This window comes from Protopterus annectens, chromosome 15.part0 (genome assembly GCF_019279795.1).
Source record: "Protopterus annectens isolate FY-2018-M chromosome 15.part0, PAN1.0, whole genome shotgun sequence".
Taxonomy (NCBI): Eukaryota; Metazoa; Chordata; order Ceratodontiformes; family Protopteridae; genus Protopterus; species Protopterus annectens.
This window is the reverse complement of record NC_056749.1, coordinates 251,244,865-251,260,779: the sequence shown is the minus strand read 5'-3', so window position 1 is coordinate 251,260,779 and position 15,915 is coordinate 251,244,865. Positions and strand designations below refer to the sequence as shown.

The 15,915-nt window shown below is 37.4% G+C and overlaps 1 protein-coding gene across 3 annotated transcripts in view; it reads left to right on the top strand.

The window, feature by feature from the left end:
• Positions 1 to 15,915, top strand: part of PTPRB (protein tyrosine phosphatase receptor type B) — a 796,390-nt gene that overhangs the window by 411,132 nt on the left and 369,343 nt on the right. For 2 of the 3 annotated variants that reach the window (XM_044057004.1, XM_044057003.1), the window contains exon 4: positions 11,425 to 11,710. In XM_044057004.1, the coding sequence (XP_043912939.1) occupies positions 11,425 to 11,710 (286 nt within the window). Of the gene's footprint in view, positions 1 to 9,970; positions 11,088 to 11,424; positions 11,711 to 15,915 lie in introns of those variants that run through there. The other variant, XM_044057005.1, reaches the window with a different exon arrangement.

Genomic DNA, 15,915 nt, shown 5'->3' with positions numbered 1-15,915 from the left:
ACAATAAAACTGGGTTTCATTCCATTTTGAACGCCAAAGAAAAAAAGTGGATAATTAAACTGGGGGGATTATTCCCACCTGGACTTAATGAAAATCTTTGATTGGATTTAATTGATTTACAATGTGTCTATGTGCGTATAAATACTCTTGCTCACCATTATGTATGTAAGCAACACTGAGGAAGGCTGTGTTTGTTCCTGCCGAAACCGGTTTGTTCTTTTTTGTAATGATTTAATTTTCATTACAATATATTTTTTTGAACACTGTATGCTGGCTCTGTGTGTTTTTATCTTGATTCTATTTCTTGAGAGCCGTGCATTTGCCCTACACGCTGATGACTCCTTTCTCTGGATTCCTCACCTTTGATAACCACATTTCCACAACAGTTAAGGAGTCCTCATCACTAAGGGCTTTTCATCCAGAAAAAAGGAAATCATTGTCCCACTGTATTCATCCCTCATTAGACCCATTATAGAGTACAATGCCCCGTTTGGTATGTACCTCACAAGACATCTGCAACAGCTGGAAAGGCCACAGAAATACCTCACTAAAAGAATCACAGGCTTAAAGCAGATGCCCTATGCTGACCATCTAAAAAAAACCCAGCTATACTCGGTGGCATATCGTCTACTCAGAGGTGATCTCTGCTTAACATACAAGGCCATGTCAAACCCTGAGCTGTTGGACATGCTCCACTTATTCCAATCCCTCAGAGCCACATTCTCCAGGGATCTAAACCTTGTCATTGCAATGAACAAAACATGTTGGAGGGATAGGTTCCTGACCCAGAGACTCCCCATACTCTGGAATAGACTGCCCATACATGTCAAGCAGAGCACCTCCTTGGCCCTCTTCAAAAGGAACCTTGATGATTGGATGGGAGATAGGAAATTCACCACAGGGATCATGTCAGTTGCCCTGCTAGACAGGGGTCCAGGGAAGTAAATATTGTGGGAAGAACTATCCAGGAATTGTTATGGCTAGGCTTGTATAGGCCCTAGGGCCGATAGCCCAGTACCAGCCTATGAACCTATGAATTATGGAAAGGTAATGAGCCGAAAGTAATAGAGCTGTCCAGTAGCTCACCAGAGTCTCAGTAACGATTTATTTATTTATTCATTCATTTTAAGTAAAATAAAATAAATACATGGATAGCACTGTAGCACTGGCCCATGCTGCACCTACACAAGTGGCAGAGACTGCAAGCATATGTAAGAGGTACTCACAGTGCCTTTCATACATGGATAGCACTGCAGCACTGACCCATGCTGCACCTGCACAAGTGCAGAGACAGCAAGCATATGTAACAGGTACTCACAGTGCCTTTCATACATGGATAGCACTGCAGCACTGACCCATGCTGCACCTGCACAAGTGCAGAGACTGCAAGCATATGTAAGAGGTACTCACAGTGCCTTTCATACATGGATAGCACTGCAGCACTGACCCATGCTGCACCTGCACAAGTGCAGAGACTGCAAGCATATGTAACAGGTACTCACAGTGCCTTTCATACATGGATAGCACTGTAGCACTGACCCATGCTGCACCTGCACAAGTGGCAGATACTGCAAGCATATGTAACAGGTACTCACAGTGCCTTTCATACATGGATAGCACTGCAGCACTGACCCATGCTGCACCTGCACAAGTGCAGAGACTGCAAGCATATGTAACAGGTACTCACAGTGCCTTTCATACATGGATAGCACTGCAGCACTGACCCATGCTGCACCTGCACAAGTGGCAGAGACTGCAAGCATATGTAACAGGTACTCACAGTGCCTTTCATACATGGATAGCACTGCAGCACTGACCCATGGTGCACCTGCACAAGTGGCAGAGACTGCAAGCATATGTAACAGGTACTCACAGTGCCTTTCATACATGGATAGCACTGCAGCACTGACCCATGCTGCACCTGCACAAGTGGCAGAGACTGCAAGCATATGTAACAGGTACTCACAGTGCCTTTCATACATGGATAGCACTGCAGCACTGACCCATGCTGCACCTGCACAAGTGGCAGAGACTGCAAGCATATGTAAGAGGTACTCACAGTGCCTTTCATACATGGATAGCACTGCAGCACCGACCCATGCTGCACCTGCGCAAGTGGCAGAGACTGCAAGCATATGTAAGAGGTACTCACAGTGCCTTTCATACATGGATAGCACTGCAGCACTGACCCATGCTGCACCTGCACAAGTGCAGAGACTGCAAGCATATGTAACAGGTACTCACAGTGCCTTTCATTTAACTTGTTTTTAACAAAAAAAGTGAGAGATTCTTATGTTCATTTGTTCAATGTGTAAGCTAACTAAAATAGATAGTGATGAATAAAGAAAACTTTTTGTAAGTAAATTATATATTTGGTTTGATGGGTCTATATTAGAACACTGAACATTCAAAATGTCGAGTGTTCTAATATCGATGCTGAAAATATCGAAGAAACAGAATAACAAATTTTTTTCCTAGGGAAAGAATTTGGTTGTCCGTTTCTGTTGCTTTGGTATTTTCAGCGCTGTGGTGGAAAGTTACGGGTCGGGTTCAGGTAAGTGTGCAATTGTGTGGGCATGAGGGTTAGGGTGGGTTAGATGAGTTAGGGTTAGGGCATGGGTCAGGTAAGTGTGCGATTGTGTGGGCATGAGGGTTAGGGCAGGGTAAGTGAGTTAGGGTTAGGTCACGGGAGAGGTGACTGTGCGATATTGACGGACCTTAGGGTTAGGGTTTGGGTTAAGGTAAGTGGATAGTTAGTGGTGTATGTATAGTTTAGTGTAGGGTTAGGTGTAAGAGTTTAGGTGCATGTGTGTGGATTGCTGTTTGTTTGGTGTGCTTGTGTTGTGTTGGAACAGTGAAAAAATTCGCTGTTCAGAATGTTCAATGTTTTTAATTTTCAATTGATAGGGTTCGATATTAGAACACTCGACATTTTGAATGTTTGGTGTTCTAATATAGACCCGGTTTGACCATGGAACCCTTCATTTTGCTCCTATTGTAATCCAGCACTAATGACACAATCCCAAGAACTGCAATAAGCTATTAACTTTAGTGGAGCAGTTAGTTAATGCAACAATGCTTAGAAATGAATTGTCTCTAAGAAAAAAAAATGAATTGTCTGTCTCTAAAAAATAGGGTAACAAATGTACCTTCTTCCCTGAATCTAAAACCAACACAGAGGTTGCTAATTTGTTACATATGTTGAAGACTGGGGCAATTTCTAAGTTCTGTGTTACTAATACTGAATAAAATATTGACAGTAGGACTGTAGAAACTGAAACTTGCGGTTTAGATGAAATTGTATCAATGGATTATGATATAAATTACAGCTTGGATAACTAGGTCATCTCTGTGTCATTGTATAGCAACCATGCTAGGAAAATGACCTCCATTTTTGGAAGGAATGTTAGATTCTGGGAGCACAATTTCCTTTTGTCAAGCTTTCCTTGTGTGCAAGCATAATATTAGTAACAATTAAAATGTGGAGCTAATATGCATTCACAGTAAAAGAGAAGGGTTATCATTCCCAACACAAGTAGAATTTCAGGCAGTCTGTAGCTGTAATCCCCGAACTGACTCATAATATAATATTAAAAAATATTTCCCCATTTTGAAACTCCATGGAAAGCTCCGGAGAAAAAAAGAATCAAAAGATAGTGTTGTGTGCTGACATATCCATTCATATAAGAATGGGGTAGGGGTAGCAAGGCATTGACACTTATACAGAGATTCAGAATCAAAACCGTTAGGAAGCATGTTGTGGTTAGAAAATTACAATGATTATATCTGTTATCAAAAGGCCTGCGGTGGTGGTGCTGAGGTAGCGTTGTCGCCTCACAGTTAGACGTTGCCCGTTTGATTCTCAATTAAAGTGTCTTCGGTGTGGTGACATGCGTGAATGGGCGTTCCTTCGTTTAAGGTTGTGCGTTAGGCCTGGCAAGCCAGCATGTAAAAATCTACTGCCAATCATTAGTGGACCGGAGTTCCGCTGTGGTGACTCCTAACCGGGAAAAGCCGAAAGACACAAACAAACAAACATATCTGTTATCAAAAGCATGCCCCAGCGGCAGACCAACATAAATCCAAACCTGTAAGTGTTTGCTAGGACAGGAATTAGAGTGAAAACTCAAACAAAGCAAAAGTTAACATAGGCACTTAGAAACTGAGAGCAATATAGAAAAAGAAAAGCACCTGCGTGAGAATCCTTAGAACAAAGTGAATATTGACAGTGAAATGAACAAGCTAATGCCGAGTCTGAAGTTTTTCTGCTCGTTTAAAACTGAAAATGCAAGTGAAGATGATCTCTAAGCAGCAGCATTTTGTGAACCAAGGAAAATAAAACTGCTAATAAATGTTGTTCTGACATACCCTTTGTAGTGTGGGTTCACTGCAGAGAAAGAAACAAAAGTGAAAGGGACGTACCCACTTCCACTAAAATAATGGATTTGTAACATATAAGGTAAAAGAATGCTCTGGAGGCCTGTACCAGCAGTGAAGACAGTAAAGCAGAAATAGTTTTTTATTTAGGGTTCTCCTTTGCAGGGGAAGATGTAGATGAAGGTGCATTATCAGTATTTGCTGGGTACTGTAAAATGAAATCCTGAGTTAGTGGACTTATAACTAAGTCACCTAAACTTTAAACAGGCACAAAGGAAATATGTTGCTTTAAATAGGGCAAGCAATAACACAACTAAGATTATAGGCCAGGGGACGATTGTGAGCAAGATGTTCCCATAACCTCATGCCCCTATTTTGAGTTAAAAAGAACTTCTTATATACAGTAAGTAAGGAAGGAGAATAACTTCTGTATTAGTTATTAATGCTAAAATCTGAAATGACATGGGTAATGATGCTAGCCCGTTGTCATGTGTTAGTTGGTTACCTGGGGGCAGAGGAAACTAAGATAAGAGTGTTAACCAGATTTGACTGGATGGGTATTATGAGAATGTCTGTGTGTCTTGTCCAAAATGCCAGAATACATCACTCTCATCCTGTGTATAAAATTCCTTTGATCCCAGTGCCTAGTATCAGTGAACATACTGATATCGATATTTTAGAGCCATTAGTAAACTGCAGGAATGGCTATCAGTAAATACAAGTCATAATGGACTTAGCCCTCTAATTTCCAGAAGAAGAGCTGTTACACAAAGCTAATGCTAAGTCAAATGCCAGAGAACCGGTGTAGTTATTCTCCAGAGTGAGTATCCTTTTGGAGATGCTTAATGAGAAAAGTACTCAGTTTATGTCATGGCATCTGCATGCATTATATCAGTGTTCTAAATTCAAAAAGTTGAAGACATCAGTCTGGTATCCTTAGACTGATTGATGAGTAGGGAGTCCATGCTAAGATAATTTATTGAAGCAGATGGTAAAAAGTGGGACAAGTTATTACCTCACTTCCTGTTTGCAGTTGGACTAGTGCCACAAAGTTCAACTGGGTTTGCTCCTTTTGAACTTTTGTAGAGAAAGAACATGAGAGATCTGCTTAACATTGCTAAGGAAACTTGTGATGAGGAAAATCACCATTCAGATAGGTAGTAGAACACTCTGTTCATGTGTAGGATAAATTAAAGCAAGTATTCCCCACAAGTAATGACTGCATGAAGGGAACCCATGCAGATAGCCCATGAAATACAACAATGTGTTTATAATAAGAATGTCCCACTTAAAGAATTTAACCCAGGAGAGTATGTAAAAGTATAAACATCTTCTAAGGAAAACAAATTTCTGAACAAATGGTGGGGCTATGTGAAGTAATGGAAAAAACAAGTGCAGTAAAATATAAGACTAAACAGACAGGAAACTATATTAACGTAATGAAGCCATGTCAGGAAGCAGGGATTTTAACAGACACTTTGTCAGCTGAAGTTGCTAAAGGAGAGACCAAGAAGTCTCTACTTGAATACAGCTAGAAGAATTTCTGTAAGAAGTACAAAAGCAGAAAGTAAGACTTTTTATCTTAAGGAGAAAGGGAACGTTTCAGAAATTTTTGGGAGAGCTAAGATGACAGAATATAACATAACTTAGAGTTGATACCTGGAAAGAAGCTTAGACTGAGACCTTACAGAGTACCACGGTCACAAAAACAGTTAGTAGGAGAAGTTAAAAATGATTAAATTAGGAACAACTGAAGAGTCACAGGCTCACTTAAAATGCAAGTAGTGCTGGTTCCTCACCCAATACTAGTGTCAGCTGCAGTAATGGTGCTAGAAAACAGAGTAGCATTTCAAAGTTTGATAGCCGATACATGACAATATTAAATATGAGGAAGGGATACTACCAGATACCACTCACCCTTTCTGCCAAAAAAAAGCCTTTGTAACTCCTGATGGTTTATTCCAGAATACAGAGTTATCATTTGATTTACATGGAGTACAAGCTACCTTTCAGAAGCTGATGTTTCACTCCTGCTTTTCTATGACATACTTTACATACCTGGATAAAGTGTTTATTTAGTTAGAGGACCAGGATTCTTACTTATCTAAAGTGTAAATTGTGTTAAAATCCATAAGATACACAAGCTTGATTGAAAATGCTCACAAAATGCAAACTGATTGTGATGGAAAGCAGCTACTTTGGATAACTTATAGGCACAGGTGTGATAACATCACAACTAGAGGTCATAAAAGACTAGCTTGTACCTGCTATTAATGACAAGTTAAACTTTCCTTGGACAAGCTGGGTACTACAGAAAGCTTACGCTTAATTTTCCAACTGTTACTTTGACAGACCTGACAAGGTTCGATGGTTTGCTGAAACAGAACATTTAATGAACTCAAAGATCCTTTGTTTTTAACCACTAGTACTAACTCCTGATTTTACTAAATAGTTTACTTTATATTTCAATGCATCAGAGGTAAGTTTGGAGACAGTGCTATCCAATCCTGTGCTATAGCAGAAGGAAGTTGAGCAATGCAGAAATGATATGTTCAGCTATTTAAAAAGAGCAACAGTATCTAGCAATAAGGTGGGATATCTATGCCATGGTGTACTGTTTGTTTAATAGGTACTTTGTTTGACAATGGAGTATACACATTGCAATGGTAATGCAAAACTCTGCTTACAGGTACTATTCATGCAGTGACACACAGACCAGTGCTACAAATACAAAAAATCTGTTGGGTTGTCCAGGGCCTACCACCCATTGTTATGATTCCAAAACCCCTAGTTTTGGGACTGGAGGTAGTTGTAATATGTTGCTTAAGAAAATTTGTGTGTGTGTGCTTTCTAATGTGTTCTCAGAATGCATAAACTATAGATCACAAGTTTTAATTGTCATTTAGTACAGTTTAAGAGAAAAGATTCTGCAGGGTTAAACTCAGAATATTGTTTCTGAATATTACAATTCCTGAAGTTTTTCTGAATAGTTTAAATTTTGAAACCCTGTGTTTTTTTTTCCTAATAATGAGTTGTTTTACCTTTTCAAGTTCTTTCAGCTAGCTTATTTGAAGGATATAAAATGCATCATTGCATTTAAAAATGCAGTCTGTCAGTGAGGTATGAACTGGTACATTCATCTCCATGGAGTGACTGGATATGCCCTTTAGAATTAGATGGCCTAAAGAATACACTTTTCTGACTTTTGTTGATATACATTGGTCAAAGTTAAAATGTTGTCTACCACTGTTTCTGGATATTTAATCATGTTTTATCAATTCACTGTTTCTTTAGTAATCCTAATCTATGTGCTTTTGACCATGTGTTATGATCCTAAATTTATTGATATTATTATTATTGAGGGCCCTACTAATGCATCAAATGTGAATGTTTTGTATGCCAAGCTAGTCAGATGTTTGCCATGTTATTCAAACAAATATGTCACCCATTTTGCAATCATCAGCATATTTGTATATCTGTCACTCATGTTTCTTTTATATCTGTGAAAAAATAGGCCATAAAGAAGTGCTATCAGTCCAGAAACATGTGAGATACTACTGGTAACACCACTATAGAAGATAAGAATCCTCACTTTCTGACTTGTTGTATCATACCCTAATAAGAAAATGCTAACACAAATTGAAATCATATCCCGAGGTTTCTGAAAACATATAGTATGTTTTGTTGAGTTGTTTGAATACTCTAAGCCCACTGCATGTAAAACTATGCTACATGCACTGACTATACTTACTGGGAAGTAATTCCTCATCAGAGTTCTTATTACCTTCCTCACTTTCACATCTCCTGATCCTCAGTTAGGATTCATTCTCCCGCCTACCTATTGGATATGGTTTATATTAAATCCCAATAGTTAGCCTTTGAAGAACTGTGGTTTGGCTGAAATAATACAAAGATGGAAATGAGGCGTACGCATGCTGGCAGTGCTGCTGCTTATGACACTAGCAGGGTAGTCGGCAGATAGGGGCTGTAGCCAGAGTCTAATGTTAGCAAGGTTCTTGACAAAGCATCATGCAAAAGGTTAGTGAACAGATAAAACAGCATCTGAGAAGGCCTTAAGTTGGTAGCACAGGCAAAATAAGTTGAATAGAGTAATGCTAAATGCAGTCCAATTTGAAGAAAAGAAGGTGATTATCACAAAGCCCATTACTAGGTTTGGTGCTTGTAATATCCTCATAAATGACATTACATAAGGCCAGAAGGATAAAATATATCTATTTTTGCAGATTGTTCAAATGTAAGCAAAACCTGTGATATACATGCAGCAAAAGAAGGGATTCCAACACTACTCAAGAACAGACAAACTGAAGGAGGACAGTTACCTTCATAGCTTAATTACTACCCTGATCTCTTTTCCAAGGAAAATCTGATCAGCATATATCTTGTGGTGATATCAAAGCTACCACACTGTTTCTGCTAATGAGTATTATAATTTATATGGTTCTGAGATGGTATCGTATAGAATCAGTTTACTAATAAGTAAACCATTGAGCAATTCATTGTAATAGAGAGAGAATGCTTCCACAAAATGTAGTTTAGTGATGTCTTCTGCTGAAGTTAAATCTGGATGTTTGGCAAGCAGAGAATCTGTTACACTGACAATATGCATAAAACATGGGTAATACAGAGGGTGACAGCAGGTAAATAAAGAGACTGAAAGAGAAGTACTGCTCTAAGGAGACAGTCAAGAAGTATGGCTGCAAAAGTGACTGGTTTTCTAAGTACAGTATATGCTAACTTGACTCAGGTTTTGACTGAATGAGTAATGAATGGTTTAATTTGCTTCCATAAAATTTGGAAATGCATAAATAGTGGTACTAGGTTTTTTTAATGAAAATAACAAGATACTGATGTCTTTCCATATATTCTGTGCTAGCAAGTACCCCTTTAAACATTGTACAAGTTGATTTTCCACAAAGAAAGCCAAATGATAATTTAGTGTATATTCCATGCAAACTACTACATGTTACATTTCAGAGATTGACGTCACTTAGTGTTGGGAGTGCACAGTTTCTTCATGGTAGGAATATTTCAGGTGTTTTTTTAAATATTATGCACTGTAAATAAATATACAGGGAATGAGAGGTTTTTAAATTAGTGCAGACAAAATTTGTGTAAAGCCCTTTTCCTCTTGATAAAATAGAAGTGAGGCTAGTTAAAATGAGAGGAAATGCTTGTATTCTGGCTAGAAGAGGGAACAGAGCCAGATATTAAACAGCATCCGGTCACTCCCAGCATTTATTTCCGGTTTGCTCTAACTGTTCTGTTTCTCTGCCCGGTATTAGTAACAGAAGCACTGCAAAATCTAAAGAACAGTTCTGAGCTTTATATCAGACAGCAACATAATGTTTTTTGTTTTTTTTTTTTTTTTATTTAATTTTGGACTTCTCTGCAGAAATTGTATTTGCTGCTTTGAAACAAGTATCCAGGATTTTTTGTCATGAAAAGATTAGCTATTGTGGTAACTGATGATTCTCTGAAGAAAAAACATTTAATATTTTTGTGATCTGAAACATTAGTTTTAGTGAGCTGAAATACTTCCTTGGGTTTTGGAAATATATAATTAGTTTGCTGCTGAATGTGAATAAATATGCACTTCTTAGATTACTAGAGAAGACCGGAACAGTAATACTAAAAGTACAATTGAAATTTTTGTTCATGACAGCCTATAAAATCTGCAAGTTGGGTGATGAAAAGCTGTGGATGTGTGTATACAAATAGAGGGTTGGACACATTTTCTGAATATAAAATAAATACAAATAAATAGACTAAAAAATGTGCTAGATTAAGAACACAGGCAGCTTTATGAAGTCCTCATTTATGAAATATAGTCTGAGTACAGAGGCATATGAGAACACTCCCTTGGGAAGGTTGATGACAGAGGAAGGAAGATAGGGTGGAGAAGAGGAAAGGAAAGCAGAACTGTAAAGAATATGTGGGAATCCAGTGCAGGCCATTGTAAGAAAAAAGTGAAAGCCATTATAGTTTAAGAAGGCAGAGTTCAGACATACACAAATATCAAAACAGACCTAGAATTCAGGAAGGAGAGAAACTTGAAACATGAAGGAAATGAAAGAGGTACTGCTGATGGATCAGATCTTTCAGTTTTAAGGAAACCTCATTTCAGAAACAAGAACTTTAGATTTTGTATCGAGGGTATGCATTTCTTGTTTCAAGGCGTTGGCTTGAGGTCGTACTTGGACTCTCAGGTCAGGATTAATAATTTGGAAAGAGCTGAGGAAATTCACTCTTGATTGAGGAAGTCTATGAAATGAGTTCAGTAGACACTGTCCCAGAATGGTAGTGTGGGAATTGCAGAACACTGTTAGTAGCACAGTCTCCCTGGTTTGTGGTTCAGTTTCTTCTCTGAAGATAAGACCTTCATGTTTGGAACTGTAATGGATATTATTGGTGAAATTAACCTGGATTTACGTGATTTATTACAAAGAACCAGATACAATTGTCTGCCATCATTGCAAATATTAATGAATTATTGCCAAATTTAAACGTATTGCTTATAGTAAAATCTACTATAAGTATTTATAATCTAGCACTTGCCGGAACACTATTTTAATGCTAATGAGGGCTTACAAAGTTCTAACGTACCTTACAAGGATTATTTTAATGTAATCGAAATGCTGAGATGTAAAACTGGATTATTAATACTATGGACGGCATCAAGCCTGATAAATGTGAGTTGCAAAGCAGTATATCTTTATGTTTTCCTTAATAAAGTGTTGAATGTCTCCATTTATGACAAATACATGTCAAATACATGTTGTGCCTTTACCCCTAATTTTGTTATTCTGTTTGTCTTAATTTACTTTTGCTTCTTGATTTACTGACTATTTGATGTATTTAGCAACAGATCATTTTAAGCATATCTCCACCGATATTTGAAATAAAAATGATTGATACAAGTTACTACAGTAAACTGAGTAATCTATGCCTTAACAAAATTGTTTATTATCTAATATATGCCTTTTAACTGTGCATCTTGCATTTTGCATTTTGTTCATATTGCTTTAGTATACTACAGCAGAACCTGCAAAATGCACAGTGAATCTGACCGAAAACTACACCTTTACTGACTCAATTCATCTCAACTGGACAAGTTCTGGACATCAGTGCAATTTCAGTGTCATGTTCAGTGTTAGGAACTCATGGACTACAGTTTGTGTTTCATCTCTTCCTCTAATGGATCCTAAAGAGTTCTACAGCTGCAGACTCCAGGATTTGGAACCAGGAACTTGGTATCAGTTGAGAATTTTATCTGACAGAGATGGGGTGATGGCCAATATTTCTCTTCAAACAGGTAAGTCTTGTGAGAAATATAACCTTAAAATAGCTTTTTAATGTTGCTACAGCAGCTTAAACTTCCAATGTGTTATTTACTCAAGATGCATAGGAAAATATTGCATACAGTATATACAAGATTATGAAGGTATTCCTTGAATTAAAATGTACTGTTTTTCCTTTGCTTTGCAGAATGCTTGTTAAATCAACAGCGTGTGTAATAATATCACTTCAAGCCAGGTCTCTCATTCAGCTGTAATTACAGTACCAAATATTTAAAAAGTAATGTTTTCAAATATATAAACTATGTTGTACATGTTATTTGAGCATTGTCTTTCATACTTTTACATTACTTATGAACAATGAGCTTGTTTAAGTGATTCAGACACTATACAACACATGGATAGAAGTCTTGATGGTATCACGTTCAAAAGAAGTGCTCATATTATGTGTTTTATTTTACTTAATAATTAGTCCTAATGAACAGCACAGTCTGGCAATCAGCACAGCAGATTAAGATTATGAGCTGTTATTGAGTTGTTTCCTGTAGTTGTGGGTTTGATTCCTTTACTCACCATTTGCTTACTGTGAGACCCTGATTAAACCATTTAACCTGACAGTATTCCTATGCTGAATCTGTAAGAGCTGCACATGAATTAGTGATTCTGATCTACCCTAGTAAACAAATCAATAAACAAAGGTTCTTTTTAAGGAGTTATCAGGACAGATTAATAGCTATATTATATAACTGCAAGGAAAACTAAAACAAGAGTTAAATAAATGTACTTAAACAATATGTAGTTAAACTACCTTAGGCATGCAGTAGACATATACAATTTGGAAGACATAATCATTACTAACAAACACAATGAGCAGCATTAACTATGTGCTCATGAAAGTGATAGAAAATTCAGCATATAAAAGAAAATTCAAGGAAATGGAGGTTATTAATAAAACACTGGATGCTTTTCATAAATGGATGTGTGAGAAATGCTAGTATGAACAAATTTTTACTTTGGGCCCATTTGTGTTCTGTTAGTCGGTTCTAAAGTTTTCCATAGCATGAGAACTGTTTAGATGAAGACAAATTATTCCAGACAGCAGACTGTATTATTAAAAGACTGTTGCCTTATCACTATGGAATCCTTCTGACACAGATGCAATGCGGCCTACATGTAACTAAACACCATGCAGTTTACCAAATGATGACAAAGAAAAGGAATGGCATCCCTGATACAGAGCAATAAGGTATGCCTGAAAAACTGGTAGCTCACAAAGTTTAAAATATCATAGGTGTGTTTCATAACATGGAAGGAAATCTAAATGTAATAAACACCGAAATAGATATTAGCTTACACTTGACATTAGATTGAATGCATTATGCCTGACAGCTAGCAGGATGCAAAATAAAACAGAAATCAAACTTTATAAGCATGATTATTATTTCAAGGTAAGAGAAGGAAATGGAAGTTTAGAGACGCAGTATGTTTTGTTTAAAATATACTAAAGGAGTTGCTTTGAACATATCTGCATAATAATGGTTTGTGGGTCACAGTAATACCTACAATAAACTTCATCTGTGCTCTGATCTTACACTATATTTAATCATTTGCATAGTCCTTATATACTCCAAAGTTTATTCTACAGCAGGAATATAATGACAGCTAAATGAATGATAAGTGCTTCTGTGCCTTCAGCATACTGTAGCCATCATTCAGTACAAAACTAGGGGACCTAAGAAGGAGGAAATGGATTAAGAAACATAATAGACAGCAAGGTTTTCTGTCCCTGGGACACACTGAGACGCAATGTGTTGCAGGGCCCTGGAATGGCATGGGGAACAGTGATGTAACACTAAAGCCATTGACATTCCGAGGACCTTACTAAAATGCTCTCCTTGTCCTTACTGAACTATGACAGTCTTGCCAGATTGCTTTCAGAGACATTATCTGCAAATAAAAATTCTTGCTCTTGTAATGGTGATCTTTGGTTTCCTCACGTTTTGATAAAAGATTATCTCTAGTATGGTGTTCTGGTAGAGTTATAGCATTTATTATAATGTGTGCCATTTTAGCGTAGACAGAAGGGTATGAACAGTAAATAAACTTCTCCTTTTTAACCTGGGTTTGATTCCCTCAGACTTCATATTGCCTACTTTAAGATCCTGAATAATTCAAATGATTAAATAGTGTTCTTAGGCCTCCACTGAAACTGGGCATCTGTGGAGCTAGGCAGCCCCCGGCATAAGGCATATATATATATATATATATATATATATATATATATATATATATATATATATATGTGTGTGTGTGTGTGTGTATGTGTAAAATAAATAAAAGAATAATCCTTCAGAAGTCAGACATCCCCAGTTAGTTCAACTATCAGCTGAACTGAAGAAGGATTTGCTTTGAGATGACAATGTTTATCACTGTGTCACTGTGTTAGCCTTATTCACTGAATGTACCATGGGAAATCTGTGTTACGCCAGGGGATCCATCTGCACTATTTGTATTGAAGAAAGTAAAAGGCAGAAAGGTGGCCAAAAGGACCAAAATGGCAAAAAATGCAATATCAGTAGTAATAAACCACTGGTCCAACCATTAGAATACATACCTTAGAAAATAACAAAGCATTCAAGTGTAACACTGATGAAGAGTCCTGAGTGGCTTGAAAGCTTTGTTGTTTTCTAATAAACATATTCTAATGGTTGGACCAGTGGTTTATTACTTTTGATATCACTATTTGTTTTCTGGGCTTGAGTTAGAGTATGGTTGAGCTGAGCATCAGACTGTGTCCATATCAGAGGAAGTTACAGAGATGGTTTCCCTCTACAGGTTAAAGGGAATGTGCATTGGTGAACATGACAGTGGTGAGTGCAGGAATGATTACATAAGCTTGAAAGTGTCCTTGAATGCCTACTTATCAGGACAGATCTGAATAGATAAAAATACAGCTGCAGTGCCAACCTTCAAAAAAAGGCCATCGGTCATCAACCATTTAGTCTGACCACAGAGGGAATTGAGCCCATTTGCTGACTTAAAACAGTACCTGCTTGCGATATCTTTCAGTAGATAAAGATCACAACCAAATCCTTTAACATAAGCAGTGTACTTTTTAAATTTCCATGTCTCTGTTCATAGTGGATAGTACCAGTTGCAAACTAGAGAGCAGAAAGAGGTAAAATAACATTTGACTGACATCCATGTGGATTACTAGACCATGAAGGGTTACATATACATCACTGTTGGATAAGACTGGGAATAGACCATGTAAAGTACAATAACATTGTCTCCTTCATACTTTTCAGTGTTCAAGTATAAGTCGCAGCTAGACCAAGATAAAATCTACCTAGATATTTCCTGAAACATCTGAAACTTCATATCCATTTAACTCTGTCCATAATACTGTGTAACTCATGTAAGGCAGAGATGTATTCAAAAGTCCATTCCAATCCAGTACTGTCAGATTGCATCCAACTTCTGTAGTTTCTCTATGAATAGCGGCACCGTCCACAGTTTACTAGGCACTTAGGTAATAGAAATAGATTGCCAGGCCTTTCTTCTATGCAATACACACACACACACACACACACACACACACACACACACACACACACACACACACAATTAATTTAGTATCACCAATCCACCTACCACATGACCTTGGGGTGTAGGAGGAAATCAGAATACTCCAAGAAAACTCACACAAATGCAAAGAAGACATGCAGAATCCACAGAGGAAGGACACATGCTCGGAACTGACCCAGAAAGCCTCTTACTGTGATGCAACAGTATTGCTCACTTTAATGCTATGCAGCCCTTAGTCACTAAAGTGCCATAGAATATCAAATATGTTCTCATCTGAAATCTCCAAACTGAGGATGTCCATCAGTGATAAAATATTTACAAGCTGGATGAACTATTTAGAAATATTTTTCTATGTTTGTGATACTACTAGAGTCTACAGATTACTATATTATGAGCATTTTATTAAATGCAGCTTGCATGTGGATGTCAGATATAAAGGTAATAGTTCAACATGCTCAACTACTTATTGAATCTGTTTGCATATGTTACATTTGTTCAGCTCTGTTTCTGTTGAACGCACCTGATAAAGGCAATATTATTTTTTTTAACTCTTGATTGTATAAGGAATTTGATTTATTCCTTGTAAAGTCATTTTCTGCAATGTGCATGATTTTATTTATCCTTTGTTGATCAG